The sequence below is a fragment of the Pseudophryne corroboree genome, chromosome 2 (assembly GCF_028390025.1).
Source record: "Pseudophryne corroboree isolate aPseCor3 chromosome 2, aPseCor3.hap2, whole genome shotgun sequence".
NCBI classification, from domain to species: domain Eukaryota; kingdom Metazoa; phylum Chordata; class Amphibia; order Anura; family Myobatrachidae; genus Pseudophryne; species Pseudophryne corroboree.
This window is the reverse complement of record NC_086445.1, coordinates 587,133,479-587,158,042: the sequence shown is the minus strand read 5'-3', so window position 1 is coordinate 587,158,042 and position 24,564 is coordinate 587,133,479. Positions and strand designations below refer to the sequence as shown.

The 24,564-nt window shown below is 45.0% G+C and overlaps 1 protein-coding gene across 14 annotated transcripts in view; it reads left to right on the top strand.

Annotated features, from left to right (window-relative positions):
• Positions 1–979: 979 nt before the first annotated feature.
• The window catches only part of LOC135037197 (protein 4.1-like), a 388,175-nt gene continuing 364,590 nt past the window's right edge, over positions 980–24,564 (top strand). For 8 of the 14 annotated variants that reach the window (XM_063954530.1, XM_063954542.1, XM_063954541.1 and 5 more), the window contains exon 1: positions 9,678–9,792. In XM_063954530.1, coding sequence (XP_063810600.1) covers positions 9,693–9,792 — 100 coding nt within the window. In that variant the 5' untranslated portion in view covers positions 9,678–9,692. Of the gene's footprint in view, positions 1,133–9,677; positions 9,793–11,506; positions 11,529–11,823; positions 11,991–20,834; positions 21,189–24,564 lie in introns of those variants that run through there. The other 6 variants (XM_063954534.1, XM_063954533.1, XM_063954544.1 and 3 more) reach the window with 6 other exon arrangements.

The following is a 24,564-nucleotide window of genomic DNA, read 5'->3' as shown; positions in this document are numbered from 1 at the left end:
AAGTTGGGAGGTATGATTAACCTGTTCAAAACAGGTGCCGGCAATCATAAATTAAGAGAAAATTCCAGAAGCAGAGCATTGTGTCCCTCCTGGAGAGGGTCATGTTGGGAGGTATGCGCTAAAGTCCATTCTAAAAGGCTAATCCAAAATGTTCTTACATTATTTGCTCCACTGGGAAGTGTTATGTGTTTAGGATGTCACAACACAAATGAGTTAATTTTAATGGCAGTTATGTAAAAAGCCATAAAACAGTAGTTCTCACATTCGGTCCTTAAGACCCCCAAAACAGGTGGTCTTCAGTATGCCGGCGGTCGGGCTCCCGGCGACCAGCATACCGGCGCCGGGAGCCCGACAGCCGGCATACCGACACTTATTCTCCCTCGTGGGGGTCCAAGACCCCCCTGGAGGGAGAATAAAATGGTGTGGCGCGCGTAGCGTGGCGAGCGCAACGAGCCCGCAAGGGGCTCATTTGCGCTCGCCACACTGTCGGTAAGCCGGCGGTTGGGCTCCCGGCGCCGGTATGCTGGTCGCCGGGAGCCCGACCGCCGGCATATTGTAGTGAACCCCCCAAAACAGGTCATGTTTTCAGGGTCATCTAACCCGTATGTTTTCAGAATGTGACAGCTGGTAATACACATGTGCCCCTGCTGGATGACCTGGAAAACGTGACTCGTTTGGGGTCCCTGAGTACCGAGTATGAGAACCACTAGCGTAAGCAAAAACTTAGCTACTTTTTGACAGCAATCGTTGCAGCCATATATCAGCTGTACAAATATACTTTAAACCCCTCAGATGTTTAATGGATGGTCGTCCTGACATCACTGGCATAGCCGCCAGGGAGTGGCCACCTACACTGCTGCGGACACAGACACCGCACATCGCTTTTGGTCCTGCTTCTAACGGGTTAACAGATCCCATCACTGCAGCAAAGAGCTGCATATAGCCCCGCCCACCGGGGGGCGGGGACGCTGCGGCCGAGCCCCTCCTAGTCTCAGCCAGTAAGGGATAAGGAAAGCTGAAGTGGGCGTACCTGGACGATGACGTCACTCTAGGAAGGTGTCACTGTGCGGTGTGAGGGGCCCGGGCTAGCAGCCCCCAGTGACTCTATAGGCACCTGGATGACGTCAGGCAGGTAGGTCCCTGTGCCATAGGGAAGGGGCGGGATCCGGGCAGTAGGCTTCTGCATGAGGTGGGTCGCTGTAGTAATTAGGGCACTTCCTGGGACAGACACTTACAGGCGCTGCATGGTGATCCCAGTTTGCACGGTAGGGCTTTCCCCCCTTATGCCTGTTATATGTAGTTTCAAGTGTACGTGTTATGGTCACGTTCTGTATACAGTACTGTGTATGTGACTGACCGGGAACTACAGCACAGTTTTTGTCACGGTGTCCCCTTTCCCAGCCTATGTGTATATAATCGCGACAGTATTGCTTCTGAAATGTAACTAAATATGTGGAGGGAATTACATTTTTGCGTCGTTATTGTAATTGGACATAGTCGCATGGAATTTTATTCCATATGGTTACAATTAGTTGTTCGAATGTTAAATTAGGGACAGTCATTATCGCCAATCCAGATTAGTAGTTGTTTTAAGAGATATAAATATATATTAGTTTCAGGAGTAACAGGCTTGAACACGCTTCATTGAGAGACAGGGCTATGCACAAATATGTTAAAGACTAAAACATTGTGCATTTGGGTAATGGTCTAATCAATGCACGTTGTTTTTATTATGATGATGATGATGATTATTATTTGTAATTACTATTATGTAAGGTTAAACATATCCTTTATTTGGACACTCCTGTCCCATCAGGAGAGAGATTAATGGTGCAGTTGGATTCATAGAATTCTTTCTTGATATTAAGGCCACTTATGGGAGGAAAATATGTTAATCCTATACATATCACACTGCACGCTGCAGTGCACTCCCTACAATGCAGGTTCCAGTAACATCTATATTTTCTCTTGCTGTCTTGTGTCCTTTCTAAGTTCTCCAATGTATGTGCCTCTGTCTTGCCATTTGCAAATGTATACACTTTTGCACTATAGATTTCCATTCCTTCTCATAACATTCAGTTTGTACTTTTCACTATCTACTTTTTAATCCCATTTCTTCTCATTATCCCTGTGTTCCTCTTTACATACCTTTCCTGTCTTTTCTCTCTTCACTAATCATTATCCCTCCAATGACCCACTTCTACCACAGATCTTATTTAACTAGTTAATCTCATCCTTAACAATTTCTACCTCATTGTTCCTTTCTCTTATTCATTTCTCTGCCCCACCCTCATGCTAGTGTTGGGGACAGTTAGTGAAACATGAGTTCACACTATCTAGTGTCACCATAAAAATGTCAGTAGAAAATCTCTGTGAACCTCCTGATGCTGCTGGCCTGCATATAGCAAGTGGGCTTTATTTGCCCCTTCACTGTATATTTTATAAGCTCTGGTTAAGTGTTGAGGGAACCCCTTGACCCCCCCCCCCCCCCCTCCTCCCTTCCCCAACAAAAACCTAAAGATAAAAACTAAAACAAAACCATAATAACCATCCACTTACACAAGATTCACCATGATGGTCTGTGCCTGTTTCGCACCCCCAAGCTTTCCTACTATAAGCATCTTTCTATTGACTATGGATTTTACCTTTTTGAGAACTGTTGGTAATCAATAATATAGCTGGTATCTCTGTTTGGCAACCCTTTCATATTTAGACATTTCCCCAATCTTTTCTTTATATATTTCCCTATCACTTCTGTATCTATGATGTATTCTCCATCCCCCGTCCCAAATTTACAGGAAACCTATTGTATGATGCAATTTATTCAAAGTTGAAATTCATAAGTTATATTTGTGCTGATGCATCACTTCATGATTGTGCTTCCTTGTAATTCTTCTTGTGTACATGTGACTCCATTGCTGTTACTATCTATACAAAGATTCAGTTAAATTACTTCATATTAGATTTGCCCATTAATGTACTGCAGGGAAGCATTACAACAAAATAATGCAGTAAATATAAAGTGTTCCAGAAATGACTGAAGATGACCCCAGTTTTAGAAATCCCCAAAGTGTATAAATCTCCAGATAACTGAGGAATTTACGTATGTACTATGGAAGTTCTAACTACATTCTTCATGAAAAAAACACCTATTATGTACGATCTGTGGACTTCTGAAGTAACCCGTGCACTAGATACTGTTACGGGTAAAGTTTTAATTATTTCCATAGCATGCAGCAAACTTTTAATCTCTGTAAGGTGTACCATGTATATTTCATGATTCAGTCACACTCTTAATCTACCTGGTGACACTTAGCCATAGTGACTGGTTTTAGCGACAACTCAATGAGCCGGGTGTGGATCATTAGATCGACAGTGTCTAGGTCGACGGTTTCTAGGTCGATAGGTCAAAAGGTCGACATGAGTTTTTTGTTTTTTTGTTTTTTGGTGGTTTTCTTCGTAGAGTGACCGGGAACCCCAATTAGTGCACCGTGTCCCCTAGTTGCCTCGCTTCGCTCGCCACAGATTACAGTTCCAATCGTAGTCCACGTTGATCGTTAAGTATGAAAAAGTTCAAAAAAATAAAATAAAATGTGAAAAACTCATGTCGACCTTTTGACCTGTCGACCTAGCACATGTCTATCTAAAAACCCCGTTGACCTTCAAACCCTGTCGACCTAGTGACTGTCGACCTAGACAGTTTCGATCTTCAGACTGGATCCCCAATGAGCTAATGGAGTACACGCATTTCTGTGGTATATTATAAATGGCTAATCAGTGCTGTCCCTAACTGTACACCCATAGACCTATATGGCCAATACAGTCCTGCAAAATAATAAGTGTAGCAGGAATGGATAGATTATGGTGTATACAGGGCCGTAACTAGGGGGGGGGGGGAATAAGGGGGTATGCGCCCGGGTGCAGGATTTGTGTGGGTGTGGGGGGGGCGCCAAGGAGTTACAGAGGAGCAGGTTTTTTTTTTTGTTTAGTTTTTTTACCGGCAGTGCTGTGCTGCTCCAGTGAGACAGCAGACGGCTCCCAGGGCATTGTACCTGACTCACCTGTCTGCCCACAGCTGGCTCCGATGCTGTGCGGGTGACCTCCAGTACCTGGGATCTCTCCCATGTTGGCTGCTGTCTTAAATTCTCTTCTTTGCCATGCAATGCTGCGACTAGCATGCAGTGCACCATACAAGCTACTATAGAAGTGAGCTGTGCACCCAGTTAGCAGTGTCAACCTACGCTTTGCCTCCCAGATGGGGGGATTTGGTGTAGCTTATAGGGGGATGTAGTGCAGTGATGTAGTGTACCATATAGGGTATGTAGTGTACCATATAGTGTACCATGTAGGGTATGGTCATGTATTGCAGTATATAGGGGCATGTAGTGCACCGATGTGGTGTAGCATATAAGGGAATGTAGTGTAGCATATAGGGTATGTAGTGGAGTGCATGGGGGCATGTAGTGTAGTGATGTAGTATAGTGATGTAGTGCAGTGGATAGGGGAGTAGCGCAGTGATGAAGTGTTATGATATAGTGCAATGTATGGGGACACACAGAGGAGCATGTCATTGAACACGCTGGCGGGGCATGTGACGCATAGGGTATTTGAGGCACAAGGAGGAATATTGTCCAGTAGTATCCCCTTTTTTCAAAATGTTTGATAATCTGATTATGTTAGTCTGATAGGGTTTTTGTGTGGGGTGGGGGGTAGGTGGGGTGGGGGTTCCAAATTACTGCCTTGCCCCGGGTGACAAAAATCCTAGTTTCGGCCCTGGTTTATAGCGTATGACATAACATTTTTAGTTAATGTACTATAAGGCCTCTAAACTTTTCTTTTCTACAGATTTCTTTTCTTTGCAAATCTTTCAGCTATGCCACCTGCTTTCTCTCACCTGTTTATAGCTTTATTCAAACCTTTTTTTTTTTTTTCTTCACTAAATCTTCACTTCACAATCCTTTTAAAATGTATGGTTACTTTCTCTCATCATACTATGTTTTTTTCTGAGTATCTCGTATCAATGACTTGTCCGCCCAGTAATATACAAACACACATAACATCCTGAATAAAAGAAATATTGAGGCAAAGATACTTCTGCATTTTTGTGATATAAATGCCTCCGTATTTTGTAAGAGTCATATGTATTACTGTCACAGTTGTCATTTATGTTCTATTAATCAGTAGTGTTAGGGGGCTATTTATCAAAACACGAAGAGAGATAAAGATGATACAGATAAAGCACTAACCAATCAGCTCCTAATTGTAATATTTCAAACACAGCCTGTAGAATGAGAGTTGGAAGCTGATTGTTTTGATAAATACCCAGTGCGAGTCCAGAGAGGTGAACATGGCAATCGCCCCCAGTAACACACAGCCACTGATGTACACTGGGAATTAGCGGCAGTGCTGCTGGGACACTGCACTGGAGCCCGCTGCAATACAGGGACCAGCAGTCGCTGTTTTCAACCAGCCTGCCTGCTAACCCAGTTGCCGGCCGCCCAGTGTGATGCATGAAGCACTAGCGAATGGCCCTACTCGAGCCTGGCAGGCAACTGTCCCCAGCGCTGTTTCCCTCTGCCCTCAGCTTGGCCCCTCCTCCCGCACTCTGATCTGAAGTCTGCCTGTGTGAGGTCAGCACTGCAGCATTGTGTCCTCTTGAAGGTGAAGTGCAGATTAGTGTCCTCATGTATGTGTAATGTAGTCTCCTGTATGTGTAGTGTAGTGCTGTGTCCTCTTGAATGTGTCGTGCAATGTAGTGTCCTCCTATATGTATAGTTTAGCGTAGTGCAGAGCAGTGGCCTTCTGTATTGTAGTGCAGAGCAGTGTCCTCCTGTATATGTAGTGCAGAGCAGAATCCTCCTGTATGTGTAGTGTAGACGACTCCTGTATGTGTAGTGCAGAGCAGCGTCCTCTTGTATCTGTAGTGCAGGCAGATTCCTCTTTTATGTGTAGTGTAGAGCAGCATCCTCCTGTATGTGTAGTGTAGTGCAGAGTAGCGTCTTCTTGTATCTGTAGTGCAGGTAGATTCCTCTTTTATGTGTAGTGCAGAGCAGTGTCCTCCTGTATGTGTAGTGTAGTGCAGAGCAGAGTCCTTTTGTATGTGTAGTGCAGAGCAGCATCCTCCTGTATATGTAGTGTAGTCTCCTGTATGTGTAGTTTAGTGCAGAGCAGTGTCCTCTTGTATGTGTAGTGCAGAGCAGCGTCCTCCTGTATGTGTAGTATAGTGCAAAGTAGAGTCCTCTTGTATGTGTAGTGCAGAGCAGCATCCTCTTGTATGTGTAGTGCAGAGCAGCATCCTCTTGTATGTGTAGTGTAGTCTACTGTTTGTGTAGTGTAGTGCCGTGTGAATAAGTGTAGGTCAGAGATCATTGTCCTCCTGTATGCAGTGGCGGACCCGCTCTATGGGGGTCATTCTGATCCGATCACACGCTGCAGTTTATTGCAGCGGTGCGACCGGGTCAGTACTGCTCATGTGCTGGTGCCGCAGTGCGCCGGTGCATACCAGACGACTGAAGGCTGTTGCCTAGCGATCACCTCTGCCTGATTGCAGGCAGAGGAGGTCGATGGGCTGGAGGGGGCTGGACGTCGGCATTAAGCCGCCGTTTAGGGGGCACGGTCCGGCCAACGCAGGTGTGGCTGGACTGTTGGGGGGGCGGGCCGCGGCGGCTGCGTGACGTCACACGCAGCCGCTGCGACCCGGGCAGTGAAGAGGTTCTCCCGGTCAGCCGCAGGAGCAGCGCTGGCCGGGAGCTACTCCTGTAATGCAAAAGCATTGCCGCTGTGCGATGCTTTTGCACTTCTGTGGGGGGACGTCACTGACATCCGGGGCGGTCTAGCCCTGTGCTGGGCGTCCCCCCGCATGTCTGAGTGCCTGATCGTAGCTGTGCTAGATTTAGCACAGCTACGATCAACTCGGAATGACCCCCTATGTGTAGGACAGAGCAAGTATCCTCCTGTATGTGTAGTGAGCATGCATATAAATATAGAGGAGACTATTTATCTTTGCATATTTGCAGCTATTCCCCCAAAAGCTGCAAATATTTGGTATCACCTGAATGTATGAAGGAGGGACCGCAACAGATCTCGCTGATACCTTCTGCGATCCATCCATTCCCACCTGCAGCTGCATCCCCCATAGGTTTTTGTGGTGGCAATGCTGCAATATTTTCCAAAATATGTCATGCAAAGCATTCTCAATATTGGCCCCAACAGCTACCGCCATCTGAGAATGGCAGTAGCCCATTGTAGCCTGTGGGCTATTCAACACATTTGTAGCCAGCAGAGGGTTCCCCTGGAACCCCAGGCAGTAAGATCGTACCCAGATCGCATTGAATATGATAAATGGGCCCCATAGAGAAAGAGAGCATGTAAGTTAAAGGAGTGAGAAGGGGTGATGGGCAAAATATGTAAGGGGTCAGAAAGGGGTGATGGGCAATATATATATATTGTTACTATATACTGTATCGTCACTACATTGTAGAGACAAGGGGGAGGTAAGATAGCTGCCTCATGGAGCTGCTGCGGAAAGGGGACAGAGTGCTTATGACGGGTCATAATGACAAGAGAGAAAGATAATTTAAACAAAAAGAAAATAAAAGGGATCGAAAAAGCAAAAAGAAAAATAATAAATGGAGATGGGAATGGATATGCAACATCTATGATGTGAGGTCTCTGCTTGAAAATGGGAGGAGCCAGGACTGAAAGTTGGAGGAGGAATGAGTAGAGAGGGGAAAGAGAAAACTCTGGATCCACCCCTGTAAATATCCTCCCTTAGTGGCAAACAAGGTGGAGATATAATAGCTGCTAATTGCAGGCATCAGTGAGTGTCCGGGGAGTCTGCCCAATGTCTTAAAGTGACAATCATTCAAAAGGCAACGCCAACCTGGTTTTTACTTTTAAATGACTGCAACTTTAAAACATCAGGCAGACTTGCAGGGTCTGGACAATTCCTGCATATTATAGGCTATTACATTTACCCTCAAATCTGACTTTCCACTGTGGCAAAACAGCTTGTTCTTGTGAGATGAGAAACAATTCATCATATTGTGTACAGAGTTGCCAGTTAAAACTGTAAATGATTACGTTTTTACTCTTTTATATTCATTGTTTCATGTGCACAGATCTGTACAATTAAAAAATTTGGATCTGGTTTATTTAAGAATATGTCTCACTATTGCAAACTGCATCTGTTTAATATCTGAATAATGTTAAAGTTATTCCCCCCCCCCCCCCCAATAAAAAATAAAATAAAAAAAATATATATAGTACAATTGCCATCTTCACAACAATTTCTCTTTTCTAATATTTGCTCAATACAATAACATCTTCCCAAAACTTATTTACAGTTTTAGGGGGCTATGTTGATTATTCACAGTCTCTATTGATGTAGACTTTTTCTTTTTGAACAAATGTATCTATGTTCTAAAGATAATTTGCAAGTACAATGGTTGCAATAAGCACTGTCCCTGCGAGTTACCTATCAGCCATAATATTAAAACCACTGGCATGTGAAATGAATAACATTGATCTCATTATAATGACACCTGTCAAGAAGTGGGATCTGTTAGGCAGCAAGTGAATTCTCAGTTCTTAAAATTGATGTGTTGGAAGCTGGAAAAATATGCAAGCATAAGCCGATCTGACTGTGACAAGGACCAAATTGTGATGGCTAAACAACCGAGTCAGAGCATATTCAAACCGGCAGGTCTTGTGGTTTGTTCCCGGTAAGCAGTGGTTAGTATCTGCCAAAAGTGATCCAAGGAGGGACAACTGACAGAGTCATGGGTACCCAAGGCTCATTTATGTGTATGGCGAGCGAAGGCTAGCCTGTTTGTTCCTATCCCACAGAACAGCTGCCGTAGCACAAATTGCTGAGAACTTTAATCCTGGCTAGGGGGGTCATTCCGAGTTGATCGCTCGCTAGCTATTTTTTGCAGCGCTGCGATCAGATAGTCGCCGTCTATGGGGGAGTGTATTTTCGCTTTGCAAGTCTGCGAATGCTTGTGCAGCCGAGCGGTACAAAAACAGTTTGTGCAGTTTCTGAGTAGGTCTGAACTTACTCAGCCGCTGTGATCACTTCAGCCTGTCCGGTCCCGGAATTGGCGTCAGACACCCGCCCTGCAAACGCCTGGACACGCCTACATTTTTCCAACCACTCCCTGAAAACGGTCAGTTGACACCTACCTACCATGTGCCACCTACCTAAACATTGCTGCAGACCATGTACACCCATTCATGGCAACAGTATTCCAGATGGCAGTGGCATCTCTCAACTGGGTAATGCTCCCTGCCACACTGCAAACATTATTTAGGTACGGTTTGAGGAACATGACAAAGCATTTAAGGTGTTGACTTGCCCTCCAATTTCCCAGATCCCAATCCATTAGAGTATTTGTGAAATGTGCTGGGGAAAAAAAGTCAGAGCCATGGGCGCCCCACCTTTCAACTTACAGGATTTGTCCAACCATGGGGGCCCCACCTTGCAATTTACAGGATTTGTTCAACCATGTGGGCCCCACCTTACAACTTACAGGATTTAAAACATCTGCTGCTAATGTCTTTTTGCAAGATACCACAGGACACTTTCAGAGGTCTTGTGGAGTCCATGCCTTAATGGGTCAGAGGTGTTTTAGTGGCTTAAGGGGGACCTACACAAGATAAGGCAGGTGGTTATAATGTTATGGCTGATCGGCATGCATCCTCGGAGTCATCAGGAGTCTTTCACATTGTTGAATGAATCTAGCAGTGCGTATGCGGCGTGCGCACACTGCCAGTTTCTGGATCTGAACAGAGGTGACAGCTTGGTGTAAACAAAAGGGATTAAGAAATATGCTTTGTGCTGTTGTTTATTTGTTTTTGTTTTTTTTCTAAATGCAGAATTAGTTTTGGAAAAAAACCCAATGGTGGATTATACTATTGACAGTTTGGGCAGTAGTTCAGAACTGACTCACTTGCCTTTAATAGTGCTGGGTGAATTTGCAGATTTTTCCTGACACATGAATTTAGCCGTGTGGCCAGAGCAGTGTAGTCTATAGACATTATTGAGTAATTCTGTGCGATTTACTTGATCACAGCTCTATGCTTTATTTAATGTATTCTCAATGTGTAATTTACAAGGTTAATCTTCCAGGACACCCCATTTGTTTATGCATGCTCCATATTATTCTACATTGTTGGCATGTGGTTGACCAGAGCCTTTATATAAAACTACGGAACATCATAATAGTAATGTTCTATCGGGCACCATCTAGTGGCCACCGGCACACACAACACTTGAATTCCCCCCATAGAGGTGAGGAGCCAAGGACATATTAGAATATATAAAAAGGTTGGTTTGGTTACATTGTCTTTTTTGTAACAAAACTGCACAATTTGTCTCTGTACATAGTATTTTTTCCATTTTAATAAATGTATGAGCTTTAGGTTAAGGAAACTGTTGTACTTTAATTATTATTGATTCATTTTTTTACCAGGGTGCATCAAGCCCAATTTTTATAAAATGATGTAGAAACAGCAGGTTCTGCGTATTTTTATGTGTTTCTACTATGCAGCAGATTTCTCTTGCAGACGGCTGATTAGTGCTGTAGATGGCAGTCCCCATTATTATCACTGGGGACTATGATCTGATCTCTATATAACAAACTCAGAAAAGCGAAGCTTCCCAGAGTTTGGCCATGTAGGTTTAAGAAATCCCCAGATGGTGCTTTAAGCCTATGGAGCAGAGGTTCTCAAACTCAGTCCTCGGGGGCACACACAGTGCATATTTTGCAGGTCTCCTCACAGAATCGCAAGTGAAATAATTAGCTCCACCTGTGGACCTTTCAAAATGTGTCAGTGAGTAATTAATACACCTGTGCACCTGCTGGGTTACCTGCAAAACATGCACTGTGTGTGCCCCCGAAGACCGAGTTTGAGAACCTCTGCTATGGAGGCTTATTCGCAGGAGAGGCAGCCTACGGCCGTCTCCGGAATACTGCACACGGTGAAAGACTCTTCCAATATGTCGGGGATGTAACTTGCAGGAACAGCGGTTTTCACTACTGCTATCTCTTCAAGTTAACTTTAGTACATAATTGGGTTGTTTTCATTCTAAATAAAAATATTTGTTGCGATACAAATTGATAATAATTGTGGTATTAATACGTAGACCCCCTCTCCTTCCCCGTAGGTCACCATACTAAACAAATGCTAAGAGATGTCAACGTAGCCTGTTTATATATGATCTTATTGTAATATTAATAACAATATTTTTTGTCTTTTCATGCAATTCTTTGGACCCAACATCCTGTACTTCTCAACGGTGAGTACTCTGTCCCTTGTTTACAAAACGTTTCCAAATGTTCTGACTTACAGCTAGCACATAGGGGTGTAATGATCACATCGTTACTATGCTGCATGTATTTATAAATAGCTGCCCTGGGAAACTAGTGTACGCAAGATGCCAAAAGGAATCCCTGCATGTAATTCGCACAGTGTCCTGCTGGCGGCAGCATAGGAACGAATGAAATCAATGGACAGTTCCCATACAGGTGCTGCTGCTGTGCTCTTGATAGGAGAAGCAGCGAACGCATCGGTTAGAGCCGATGTGTGTTCAGTACGGAGCTTGTTCGGCTATAATCCTTGTGGGAAAAAGCAAAAACTCGCATATTTGTCAATTGTACATTTTGTCAATTGTACATTACCTAATGACTAACTGTGTGTGGGAAAATGTCCGCTTGACATTGTCCCCTGTCCTGGTGAAGCGCCGTTTGCCCGCAGTCAAAATGGTTACTGCAAACCCTCTTTCGCACACCTCTGTTTCAGAGAAAGGCTCGGTAGCCACGCCCTCCCAGTTACCGCGAGTCCCACAGCCAATGAGCGCCTACTCCAGTGTTTACTGGCCGGGGGGCACGAGGTGGCGGTTCGCGGTAGCGAGACGGACATCACGTGCAACAAGAAGAAGCGCGAGAACCCGGTGCCGCGTTGTGGGACCCGTATATAGCAGGGTGTAGGTAGGTGCGGAGCGCGCATGTGCAGCCTGCGGCTGCGTGTAGTACCTGCTGATGCTGGTGGCAGTGTGTCACTCGCGTGTGTGTGTGTCCGCTGCTGTAGGCTGTTATTGTCTGCTCCTCCTCACTACTGTTGTAACGTGTATGTGTGAGCGGTCGCTGTGTGCGGATGTGAGGCTACATACACGCAGTGATACATACACACGCACCCAGTTGTGCACCTGCACACAAAGGGACCTTTGCTGCATTTCAGGGTTTTATGTGATTGCATAGTATTTCTGTTGTTTTGTTTTCTACATACTACTCGTCTTCCTCATTGCTTTACTATTGTGTTTAGTTGTGGCAGTGTGTATCTGCCTGTCATAAGGTGGCTACCCCATAGGTGATGTGCTCTATTAGTAATGTCGCCTAGTGTTTCCCCTTCCAGGCTGTGCCACTAAACGGCGGGTATACCCACTGTGCGATATCACTAATGATATCGCACAGTGATGTCAGTCATGGCACAGCTGGCCGGAGCATGCAGTTTTGGACGATGAGTCCAAACTGAGCTTCATGGATGGCAGACGCTCGTCAGCAGCGGAATATATACTTTGCGATAAAGTAAACAACGTCGCTCAAGGGGGTCAAATTGAGCTGCGTCATTTACTTTATTGCTAAGTGTGTACCCACCTATAGGGTGGTACAAAACTTGCCCGGCTCTCCCCATACCAGCTGCAGCATCCTCTCCAGCCTGCTTCTGCACAGGAGGGGGTAGATGAGTGTGGGGAGATTACACCAGCACAACAACAGTAGGGAAGATAACGTGACACAGGAGGTACGGCTGAGACGATTTTACAATCAAGCTGGGCACACACTACTGCTAGCCATACATCAGACCAAGCTTTCTCCAAACCTCCAACCATCCAACTTAACAGCCCAACTAAAACCGTGCCCCACACATCTAACCAACTTTTCATCACACCAGCCAACCTGCAATTTTTTTTTTAATAGACCAGCCAACTTCTGTCCAACTGGTGATGTCACAGAAGTAGGCGGACAGTGTCTGCCTATTTAAATATTTAAAAACACAAAAACAAAACTGACATGTCTGTTTATTTCAGTGAAACTGAGCTTTTCAAACCTCATTGTGGATACATTGTTAGTTCTAGACTAACAATGTTACAGTTGAGAAAATAAATTTTCAGTTACTGTATGTGCAGTTAAGGAATGGTATCCTCACTGCATCTAAATGCCATGCACGATTGCACTTTTTCAATGAGATTTAAGGGGGGTACACACGGGGAGATGTGTGCTGAGCGATCTAGCACAGACCGCTCCGCACACATCTCTCCCACCGCTCAGCACAGCGCAATGTGTGCTCAGCGAGGATGGGATGGGGGGGCACTCACTTCACTCAGCGATGAAGTGAGCGATCTGACTAAGTTGTGTCTGCATGCAAGTCAATTTAGAGTCCGCGATAGCGACGCGCGGGGCAGCGCATCGCTATGGGGCATACACACGGAGGGATGTATACTTCTTTTCTAAGCAATCAAGTCAGGTTGCTTAGAATTTAACCACACATCGCTACGTGTGTACCCCCCTTAACGCTCTCACTACACTTGCCTCATCCCTTGTACACATAACATTATACATGTATCCCATCGAGTTGGGTATAGAATGCCAGCGGTTGGGATGCTGGCGGGCACAAGACAAACCACGGCATCCCGACACCGGATGGAGGTAAGTATTTTACACTTCTCCAATCCCCTACCCCTTGAGGGGTGTCAGATACGGTAACCATCCAGGGGTGTTGGCTATGGCTATCCCCTGTAGTGCCTAACCCTAACTTCCCCCCAGTGCCTAATCCTAACCCTCCCCCCGGGCCATAGCCCTAACCCCCACCCCGATACTCACCTTCAGGATGTCGGCTGTCAGTGTCCCGGCGGGTGTCGGGATTCCAGCGTCAGTCACATGACCACCAGCATCCCGAGTGGGGAGAAGGGTCTGGGGTGCGGTATGCCAACTATCCCTTCCTGACTGTCATTCTATCCATCCGATTCCAATTCTCAATCTATACATCCACTCCAGCCTCTCGTGCTATCTGTCCCCTCCTTTAGGATTCTTTCAACCTTTAATTGTATCCATTTCTTCCAATAACGTCTTCTGTGTCTCAGGTGCTGCGGGAATAATAATCATGGGATTGAGTAGCACGGTTCCGGTATGAATGGTCGACAATGTTAAGGTCGACACATGAACATGGTCGACAGATGAAAAGGTCGACATGAGTTTTTTTACCTTTTTTGGTGTTGTTTTCTACGTAAAGTGACGGGAAACCGCAAAAGGTGCACCGAGTCCCCTCGTATGGCTTGCTTTGCTCACCATGCTTCGGGCAAGGTGCCTTGCTCTGCAACAACTGCGCTCAGCACAGGTTATCGTTCCCAATCGTAGTCCACGTGGATCGGAAAGTATGAAAAAGTTCCAAAAAAGAAAGAAAAAATCTGAAAAACTCACGTCGACCTTTCATGTGTCGACCATTTGTCCATGTCGATCATGTCAATGTTGACTAATAGTGGTCGACCAAATGAGTGTCGACCTTAACATTGTTGACCATCTAAACCAGAGGTTCTCAAACTCGGTCCTCGGGGGCACACACAGTGCATGTTTTGCAGGTCTCCTCACAGAATCGCAAGTGAAATAATTAGCTACACCTGTGGACCTTTTAAAATGTGTCAGTGAGTAATTAATACACCTGTGCACCTGCTGGGTTATCTGCAAAACATGCAGTGTGTGTGCCCCCGAGGACCGAGTTTGAGAACCTCTGATCTAAACGGATACCCAGTAGCACGGGGGGCTTATTGCCCACAATGATGACGAAGTGTGTGATAGGGGACAAAAGGGGCATCAACAAGTGTGTCTTTGGGGGGGGTCACAGGTGCTGCGGGTGGGGCGATCGTGGGTGAAGAAATCGTGGTGCAGGATGCAAGACTAAAATAAAATAAATAGTAGCCTATTGTAGTTAACAAGAAGTGGTGAGGAGCTGCCTAGACCCCGCGGCTGGACCTGGAGGGCAGCGATGAGGTGGCCCCTTAACCCTGCAGGTGGAGCGGGATGGCGGCGGACGGCTGGAAATCCCCCCCCCCTCCCCACCAGGTGGACCTGTATGATGACAGTGAGGTGGCCCCTGGACCCTGCAGCTGGATAGGGAAGGTGGCGGAGAGGTGGCCCCTGGACCATGCAGCTGGAGCTGGATCGCGGTGGGTGGCTGGACCCTCCCGGCGGGACCTGCACTGCAGTGGTGATGCTGGGGGATGGGGGGGGTGCCAACGGGGGAAGGGGGCAGCGCGGTTAACGGGTGTCGGGTGCAGCACTATATCTGCTGGTTCTCCACTCGCTCTGCTGCCGCCTATACCGAGTTGACAGGGGCAGCCCGGCAGCAGTGATGAACTGCTGCAGCTGCCTTTGAAATTCCTCCCAGCTCCCGCTCCACGGTGCTGCCACTGCCGGGGATCCAGGGCTGACGGGGTGAGCCAGTCGGCAGTGATGGTGACAGAAGTAGGTAGACACTGCTGGCCAGTGTCCGCCTACTTAACGATTAGTTGGGAAAAACAAACAGGTTTGATTTTCCCAACTAGTTCGACCGACTGTTTCTGCCCGTTTTTCAGCGGCTGATTATCTTTTGCTCCCATTCACTTCCAGATTATCGTTCCAACCAGCCAACAAGTTGGCTGGTTGGAACGATATCGTCCTGATGTATGGCTAGCATTGGGGTGGGATGTACTAATGTGAAATGAAGGCAAATGCCCATTTCTGATATGTACTAACACTCGTTCCGGTGTGGAGGGTAACGCCAGCAAAAGCTGGTGTTACACTACAGAAGCATATGGGCTTCTTTCCGCATCCGTGCCGTAGAGGGACCCAGCCGGATGCTGTTATATCCTGTAGACATATCAGTATGGCCACGTGGATGGGCGACCCGCCGACCACCTATACACTGGCTGCAAGGACTGACATCACAGCTGGACGGGCAAATTGGGATGCCCGCCCAGTTGTGACATCAGGAATTACACATCGGACAATTGATGTGTATTTTTACCAAATTGGCAATTGTGACGACATAGTGTGTGAGACAGTGATGGGCAACCTTATATAATACAGGGGCCACATGAATGGCCATCTACATTATCATTAAGTTAGTGAGAATTAAGTTAAAACGGGTTGGGTATGTGTGACCGGCGGTCACAATATCGGCGGCAGGATCTCGGCTATTTGGTGGCCGGCGGGGGGTGACCGCAATGAAGCCCCTTGCGGGCTCGCTGCGCTCACCACGCAGCGGGCACGGTGACTCACTGGGCTCGCCACAGGTTCTGTTCGCACTCTATGGATATTGTGTGAACAGAGCCTGAGTGGGAATAGTCCCTGTTGTTCGGCATGTTGACTGGCACGATTTTCAGATGCTGGGATCCCGGCATTGGTATTGTGATCGGCGGAGACCGCCTGTCACATAAATGCATCCCGTTAAAACAATACAACTAACATTAGGAAGAGACGCCTATCTAAAATGGGATGTGTTTGGCATCCTGGCGGTCCAGATGCTGGTGGTCATTAGCCGTAGCCGACAACCCCCAGAGGATTAAGGGAGGAGAGGGTTAGAATACTTGCCGTGTCCGATGTCGGTATCAGGATACTGTTTTCGGTCATGAGACCGCAGCCAAGCTCTGGGATTACATACTAAACCCTCTGTAATAACATTAAAAAACATAAAACACATTTTAAAGTAAGTTGATAAAGTGAAGCTACAAAAAAATCCTGACAATAAAGAAAGAATGAGCTGGGGTCTTCACGTGAAGGCTGGGAGGGCTACCTGTTGCCCATCGCTAGTTGAATAGATGTAGGGAACACTTGTGAGCCATTCAGCTGGTTCACTCTGCATCATAACCTTGTTTCACTTGATCCAGACTTAAGACTGCACCTCCCCCTCCTCCCGGTCGACTTGCTCTGCCCCAGTGCTCTGTCCATTCTGATCCAGACTGACGACTTCCCCCCCAAATGTAGCTCTCTATCCTGTGCTGGAGCTGCTCCACCACGGTGCTGTGCTTTGGAATGCTCAAGCTGCTGCTGCCGCTATTGTTCAGCGCACTAGGGGCAATGCTGAGAGGGTTATTATTGTTACTGCACCCCAGCAACGCTGCTGCCCAGGGCATTGTTGATGCATGGGTTGCTTCTGCCATTGATTGAGGCAGCGGGTGCTGCAAACACCTTCATGTCAGTACCAGGGCACATTGTTTTAAAAAAGAAGTTTGTAGTAGCTCCCAAATGGGTTGCAGTTATGTGACCGGCGGTCAGAAGACTGCCGGTCACAACACCTCCCCTACTTGTTTATTATTTATTACCAGTTATTTATACTCCCCGCACCCTCACTATCCCGACGGTCGGCATGCCTACCAACAGGGACTATTCCCACTCGTGGGTGTCCACGACACCCATAGAGTGGGAATAGAACCTGTGGCATGCCCACAAGGGGCTTGCTGCACCGGAATTCAATTGTTTGAAAAGTCGGTTGGGTGTCTGTTTTCTCCTGTCTATTAGGAAAAAAATAGACACCCAACTGACTTTTTAAACAATTGAATACCCCCTAAAAGTGCTTTGTTATGCTTAGATGACAATGCCACAAATGTGTCTAGTGTAAGAAGTGAAATAAAAGCATGGACGTATACACATTTGACTAAAACTAATGGGCCCTACACGCTTTGCGATCCACCGCCGAGCTGCCCGGCGGTGTATATGGCAGATGGGCGACCCGGCGGCGTTTCTTCACTCCCCCCGTCACTCGTCTCCATAGCAGTGCAGGCAACTGTGGACGAGATCGTCCATATTGGCCTGCATGCACAAGCGACGGGGCACCAGCGATGAACGAGCGCGGGGCCGTGCATCGTTCATCGCTGGTGCCTCCACACTGAAAGATATGAACGGTATCTCGTTCATTAATGAACGAGATCGTTCATATCTTTGAGTATTATCGCCCAGTGTGTATGGCCCATAAGATATTGCATCACGAATAAACCATAAATGCAAGGTTTTCTTACTAAACTTTTTTCATTTGACCCTTGATCATTTTGTTCAAGTTAACTTAGGACTCATTTACACAATACCTATCCACGGTTAATGTGCTTTTCATCCAGTAATGCCTGAAAAGTGCATTATAGATAGCATAAATGACTGGTTCTTCAACGTTGATGGCATCCCGTAAGCCAGTGGTTCTCAAACTGTGTGCCTAGCCACCCTGGGGTGCCTTTGGACACTTGCAGGGGTGCCTGGGATTGGTGGTGTAGGACCAATTAAAATTATTTATGGTCCATGTAATAGGCAAAACCAGTGTTGGTGGTTGTCAATCATAAACCAAAAACATATGTGGACAAACAGAAGTAAATCTTGTCCCTCACCACACAATTGAACCCAGTGGTGACGTATAAACACAATTCACTTATTTTAATATTCTTTATAAAATTTCTCAATAAGAATCTTTTGGCCTAGGGGTGCCGTGAAATAAATTCTGATACTCTAGGGTGCCGTGATTCAAAAAAGTTTGGGAACCACTGCTGTAAGCGATGCAGCAAAGCTGTCAATGTCAGGCCACATTATCCATTCTGATGGATCAGTTTCCAGTTATATTTTGATTGATAAAACATCTTATTTTGGGGGTCTTGCACATCCTGTTTTTAGAATGAAATTGACAGACAAAATTTCATTTGTGTGCGTTTATAATGTCAAGTAGTTTTCTCAGTTGGAATGAAGAGAATTTATATGGATGGTAACAGTAGAAGCTAGTCTTGATCGCATAGTTGCTGGGCACTGTACTGTTAATGCAGAATGGGGACCAGACCAATTTTCTTAGTGTAAACTGAGCACATTTGTACAGCCCTGGCCCAGAATACAGGTTGTACACATCAGACACTTGTGCGTCCTTCAGTTTACAGGTGAGGCAGAAGGCAATGCTAGGCTAAGCACAGTAATACCTGACATATACATATGCCCTTCACAATATGTATCTTTTATATTTGTTGAAGTACAGGTGCAAATGTTCCCAGCACCATCACTTGTCAAAATTGTGAGGACAACAAGCAGCTGCTACCAGCAGTAGGCTATAATAGGCTGAGCAGATGACACTAGGGGATACATTTAGCAAAAGTTGCTATTAGGTTGATTTTAAATCGATCTAAAACAGCTTAACATCGATGGGGGTTTCTGTTTGGAAAACCCCCATATTTATCATCCATCGGGTTTCAACTTCAATTGAAACCCGACATCTATGTGAGTCGGATTTTCCACTTCTAAATGCCGACAGTTTTGAACTTTTAGTCCAAACCTGCCATGAAATAGAAGGGATAAAACAAGTCATACCCATCCAAAGAGAAGGACTGCACAGATCACTGTGATGGGATTCCGGCCGGTGGCATTGTTGGCTGTCTGTATCCTGACCACCGGGAACCCAACAGCCGGCAAATTAAAAGCATCCCCTATAGTAACCTCCCCTATATTAAAGTGCCCCAAACGCGTTTTTAATTTTTTTTTTTTAATTATTATAATTTTTTTTTTATCGTATTACAACGCTACTCCAGGAAACAAGTTATTGATGAAATTAGTTTCAATAATATTCAATGGGGGGAATACAATTGTTTTTCCCTGCAGCTGCCACTAGATGGCACCCGACGGAGCAATGCATTGTTGCTCCCTTTGGGTGCGATTAGCCGTGGGGGAAGACTACACATTTCAGCTCGCAGCCTCTTAAATCGGCAAGCCGAAATGTTGGAAAGCGGGCACCCAAACAGCACTTTTAGCATCGCGCCCATTAGTTTTGACGAGTTTAGCGGCTTTATGTGGTTAAACACGATCAGCTTGGGTTGAAAACACTCATTTAAGAATATCACAGCACAATCTCCTGTCACTTTAGACAGACTAGGCACAAAAAACTATTGAATCGCCCCTAATCTGTCACTGCACATTTTTGATTGACTGCGTTTGCTGTATGAAGTTTCGGTGTGCACCATTAACATGTATATTTGTCCAACCCTACGACATGTCCTCTTTTATGTTGCTGTACGTCCCACTGCCGTTACATGCAATTGACTGATTCAGTAACACTGACAGATTCTATAAAATAGTATAGTATTAGCATAGTAACCTCAAGCTAGAAGTCACAAACTCATGGTTATGTATTTGGCAGTGATGAATTAGTCACGACTCCTTTCCAATCCACTGCTTTGTGCAGTGCACACACCCCAACAATGCTCCTATTTCCCTGCTGTCACACATGGTGGTCTCAGGAGAGGTTGGGCTGATTACATAGATAAGGGAGTGGACCAAATATTTTCTCTTTTAAATCCTCTTGTATCTGATTTTGCTGCTAAAGGAAATGTTGCAACACTTATCGCCCAAGTGTAAAAATGACAGCCAGCTGATGTCCAGTATCCCTGCCAGTTTTGTGACTCTTTGCATCACCTCATCTTTTGCCTTTGTTACAAAAAAGGTCCATATGCCGATTTATTGGAACGCTGGAAAATACCTAAACAGCAAAGTGTCTCATGGCTTCAGAATAATAACTTGCGTCACAGTAATGACACTTTGTGCTGCAAGTGCACATATTACTACATACAAAGAAAAGCATATTCCTATCATCATTGCGTTTATTGCATTTAAATGTTTTTTTCTATTACCCTATTTTGTGACTTGCGCCTCCCCTTTTTTACCTCTCTAGAGACTGCAGGTTACAGCTGAGCCTGAACTCCATCAAAATAAATAAACCCTCCTCTATCTATCGTAAACAAAGCCTCCTCGGTCACATCCCCCACTTCGATACGCCCCTTACTCCTCCATAACACTGTCTAACAGTAGATCCTCTTTTGTATTCATGTAGAATATTACCATAGTATGCAAAATAAGGCAGCAGTAGAATAGATTGGAAGGAACAGGCATGTGATAATAGAGTGCAGACCCCAGAGGGTGTATGTGTGTGTGTAGAAGGTTTTTTTTTTTTTTTTTAAATCATCAAGGGCTCAGGAACAAATTCATCACCTCGTATCTGCTTTCCTGGGCATCAAGAAGCCCAGATAGGTTGAGAGAAGCATTTATAGAGGTATGATAACCTATTGACTGATAGAGCAGCAGGCACCTGAGGTGTAGCTGGCAAAGAAAAAGACGTTCAGTGCTAATGCTTGGTGTCTAAAGGTCAGTGTCATGTTTAATTGTATATTTCTATTTGGTGTTCTTGTGCGTTTCTCAGCAATAGCTTTCTATAAGTAGTAGTAGCAACGAAAATATATCTCTTTCATGTTTTTCTGGACATTATTATACACACAGTTCTTTTGTTTACCTCTATATTGTAGCTTGTTATGTTCTGTGCAATGTAAACGTAGCGTCTCAGAGCCTACTTGGTGTGTTTCTGGGTGTTTGTCTTTCCTGCTTCATTGAAGAAGCAAGTTGAATATTTTGTCATCAACAGCCTAATATGTACTACGGTGATGGCAAGTTTGGAATGCTTGTAAAAAAAATAAAAAATAATAATATATAATCGGTAATGATGATAATAAGAAATTAGCACATATTGTATTATAAATATACTGCTGAGTGAAGTGCTTATGCCTCGTATACTGTATATTTAGCTTCCCTTAAGCTCCATGATACATATCTGTTGATAATCGCCTTCATCGTTGTCATTTTTATACTTTGACATGCATTAGTGTTGCCCCATCTCTTGTTATGAATGCACAATTGTTTGAGGTCCAGCAAATCTAGCTGCATTGGAATTATCCAAACAAAAGCTGGTGCCCTTTGAAGGAAACCTAACTGAATAAGATTCTGTTTCACTTAGGGCATTTTATTCTAAAGAATGCAGCCCTTTTAGGAATGTGTTGGTTTAGGGAATGCTGTCTGTGATTCTGTCCTCACGCCGACACCTTCAGTGTGTTGTTAATTTGTATTGTGCGTGCAGCACTCTACAGGTACAACTGATGTCTGAAAGTGTGAATATATATATATATATATATATATATATATATATATAATATAAGTAAATAATCTATTACTTGAATCCTGACATATTATCATCATCCACATTTGTTTTTCACATGTGCCATTAAGAGTGGCTGCTTATTTTCTTTTTTTTCTTTTTCTTTATTCTTAATAGAATTTGTTTAATATTACAGCTACTGTTGCTACTGCATCATTTCATTGTGCACAGCTTCCTATTTGGGAGTTATTTTATTAGAATGGCATAGCATCAGAAGTTTGTATGTATGAGAAATGGATGGTTAGTGCAATATCCAAATGGGCAGATATGGATGTTCAATACAATTTCCAAATATACATTTGTGGCAGATTTGGACAAACACATTTTGACATATGACCAGCACATACAAAAAATGACAGATACCTGTAACCTAATAATACTGACCTGCGTCCCCACAAAAGTACACACCAGCCTATACTCCCACTCAGAATTATTGCACATCAACATGTGTCTGCTATTCAGCGAGCTTTTGTCTAAAAAAAATAAAATAAATGATCACACATCAGCCGCCAATTAGTTCCATTCAGGAAAAATATTCGATGCCGCATTGTTGCCCACTGTGAAACAAAATCATATACTACAAATTATTATGCCCTATGGGCCTAATTCAGCATGGATAGCTATTCAGAGAAATTGCAAATTGAGCAATTATCGAGCAACTCTGCATGCATAGCGTTTGCATTGCGCACATGTGAGGGGTAATAGCAACAGAAAATGCGTACAGATCGTAATCGCAATGTAGCTGCTGTTTAACTGACAGGAAGCCAGTGTTTCTGGGTGGAAACCTTCCGTTTTCTGGGTGTGTCAGAAAAAAACGCAGGCGTGCCCAGGTGTTCTTGGGGAGGGCCTCTGATGTCAGTGTAGACCACTTCCAGGCTGTCTCAGTTGCCGATTACTGGCAGCCTCAGACCTACTCACATTTGCTGAGATGGCAAAGATTCTTCAGTGTTCCCGGATTTGCGTATGCATCTGTGAGTGGATAGCGATCTATGATGCATTCCCAATTTTGCATGGGGTATTTTTTCTTCCTGTTGGGGTGGCGCCTTTCAGACAACTGCAATCTCTCTGAGTAGCGATCCATGCTGAATCAGGCCCTATGCTCTTTCCAAAAAGTGAGTGATGTTCTAACCTTGGTGAATGATACTACCTTCACCAGACCAGAGCCCCTATCTAACGATGTCACTATATTTTCTGGCTTGGGTGGCCATTTCTGCATTCCTACGCTAATGGGCCCTACACATATCACGATGCGCCGCCGAGGTGCCCGACGGCCGATACGGCCGACGAGCGACCTGGCGGCGGGGGGGCAGTGACTGGGGGAGTGAAGTTTCTTCACTCCCCCCGTCGCGCGGCTGCATTGAAGTGCAGGCAAATATGGACGAGATCGTCCATATTGGCCTGCATGCACAGCCGACGGGAGACCAGCGATGAACGAGCGCGGGGCCGCGCATCGTTCATCGCTGGAGTCTCCACACTGAAAGATATGAACGAGTTCTCGTTCATTTATGAACGAGATCGTTCATATCTTTCTGAAAATCGGCCAGTGTGTAGGGCCTATCAGTCATAGAAGTCCCTGCAATGCATGACTACTGTTTGCACTAACATCAAAACTTTGGTATGCACAAGTGATGACATTTGGCATCAATAGGCTTCAGCCAGTGCATCAGATCGGGTCCTTCTTTGTGAATGTCCCATATGATCTGGGATCTCAAAAGCACTGAGGTAGGTGATGCATTTCCTTTAGACATCAGTAACGGGCTAAAACATTAATTATGCATCAAATCACACTCTAACTTGTATTGAGTTCAGAAGTCATATTTATTTTTGCTTTTACCATCCACTCTATAAAAGAGGTTATGGCTGCTCATTATAGGCAGATACCTCTTTCGTTGAGTTCTAGTACTATAAACCTTTACATTTTTGTTGGGTCCTGTTCTTTAACATTGATATTATTATTTTGTTTTTCTGACAACATGCACATGTCCTCTTGTTTAGTTACTGTTAGATAAATTATTGCATGATATTGTGTCTTGAAAAACCTGCAATATCTTATGTGATTATTTTATTAATAGCCATTCATGTAGGACGTACAGCGGGTAATTCAAATGTTATTGCCCCGATCTCTCCTCTAAAGCGATGGGAGATTACAGGAGGCAATATTCATTTGATGCCCCCTGTCGCGCTGATCGTGCCTATTAATGTCGGATTTAGCCGCGTAAAGCGGCTAAACCGACTAAACCAATGGACGCAATTGGAAAAGTGCCGTTTGCGCACTAAAAAGGATCACTTTTCACACATTTAAGCTTGCCACTCCCGGCGGGTGCAAGTGGAAGTATAGACGCCGGCAGCTGATCGCGCCAGAACGGAGCTACATTTGAATATCTCTGTTCGTCGCCATCTAGTGGCTGCCGGCGTCAAGAAGATATGAATCTCGCCCACAGAGTATAGTTTAACATTCACCTCAGTCTCTTCCCCAGTGTTTTAGAGGTAAATAGGATATTATGGGTATAAAGTATAAAAGTCATCTAACCATTG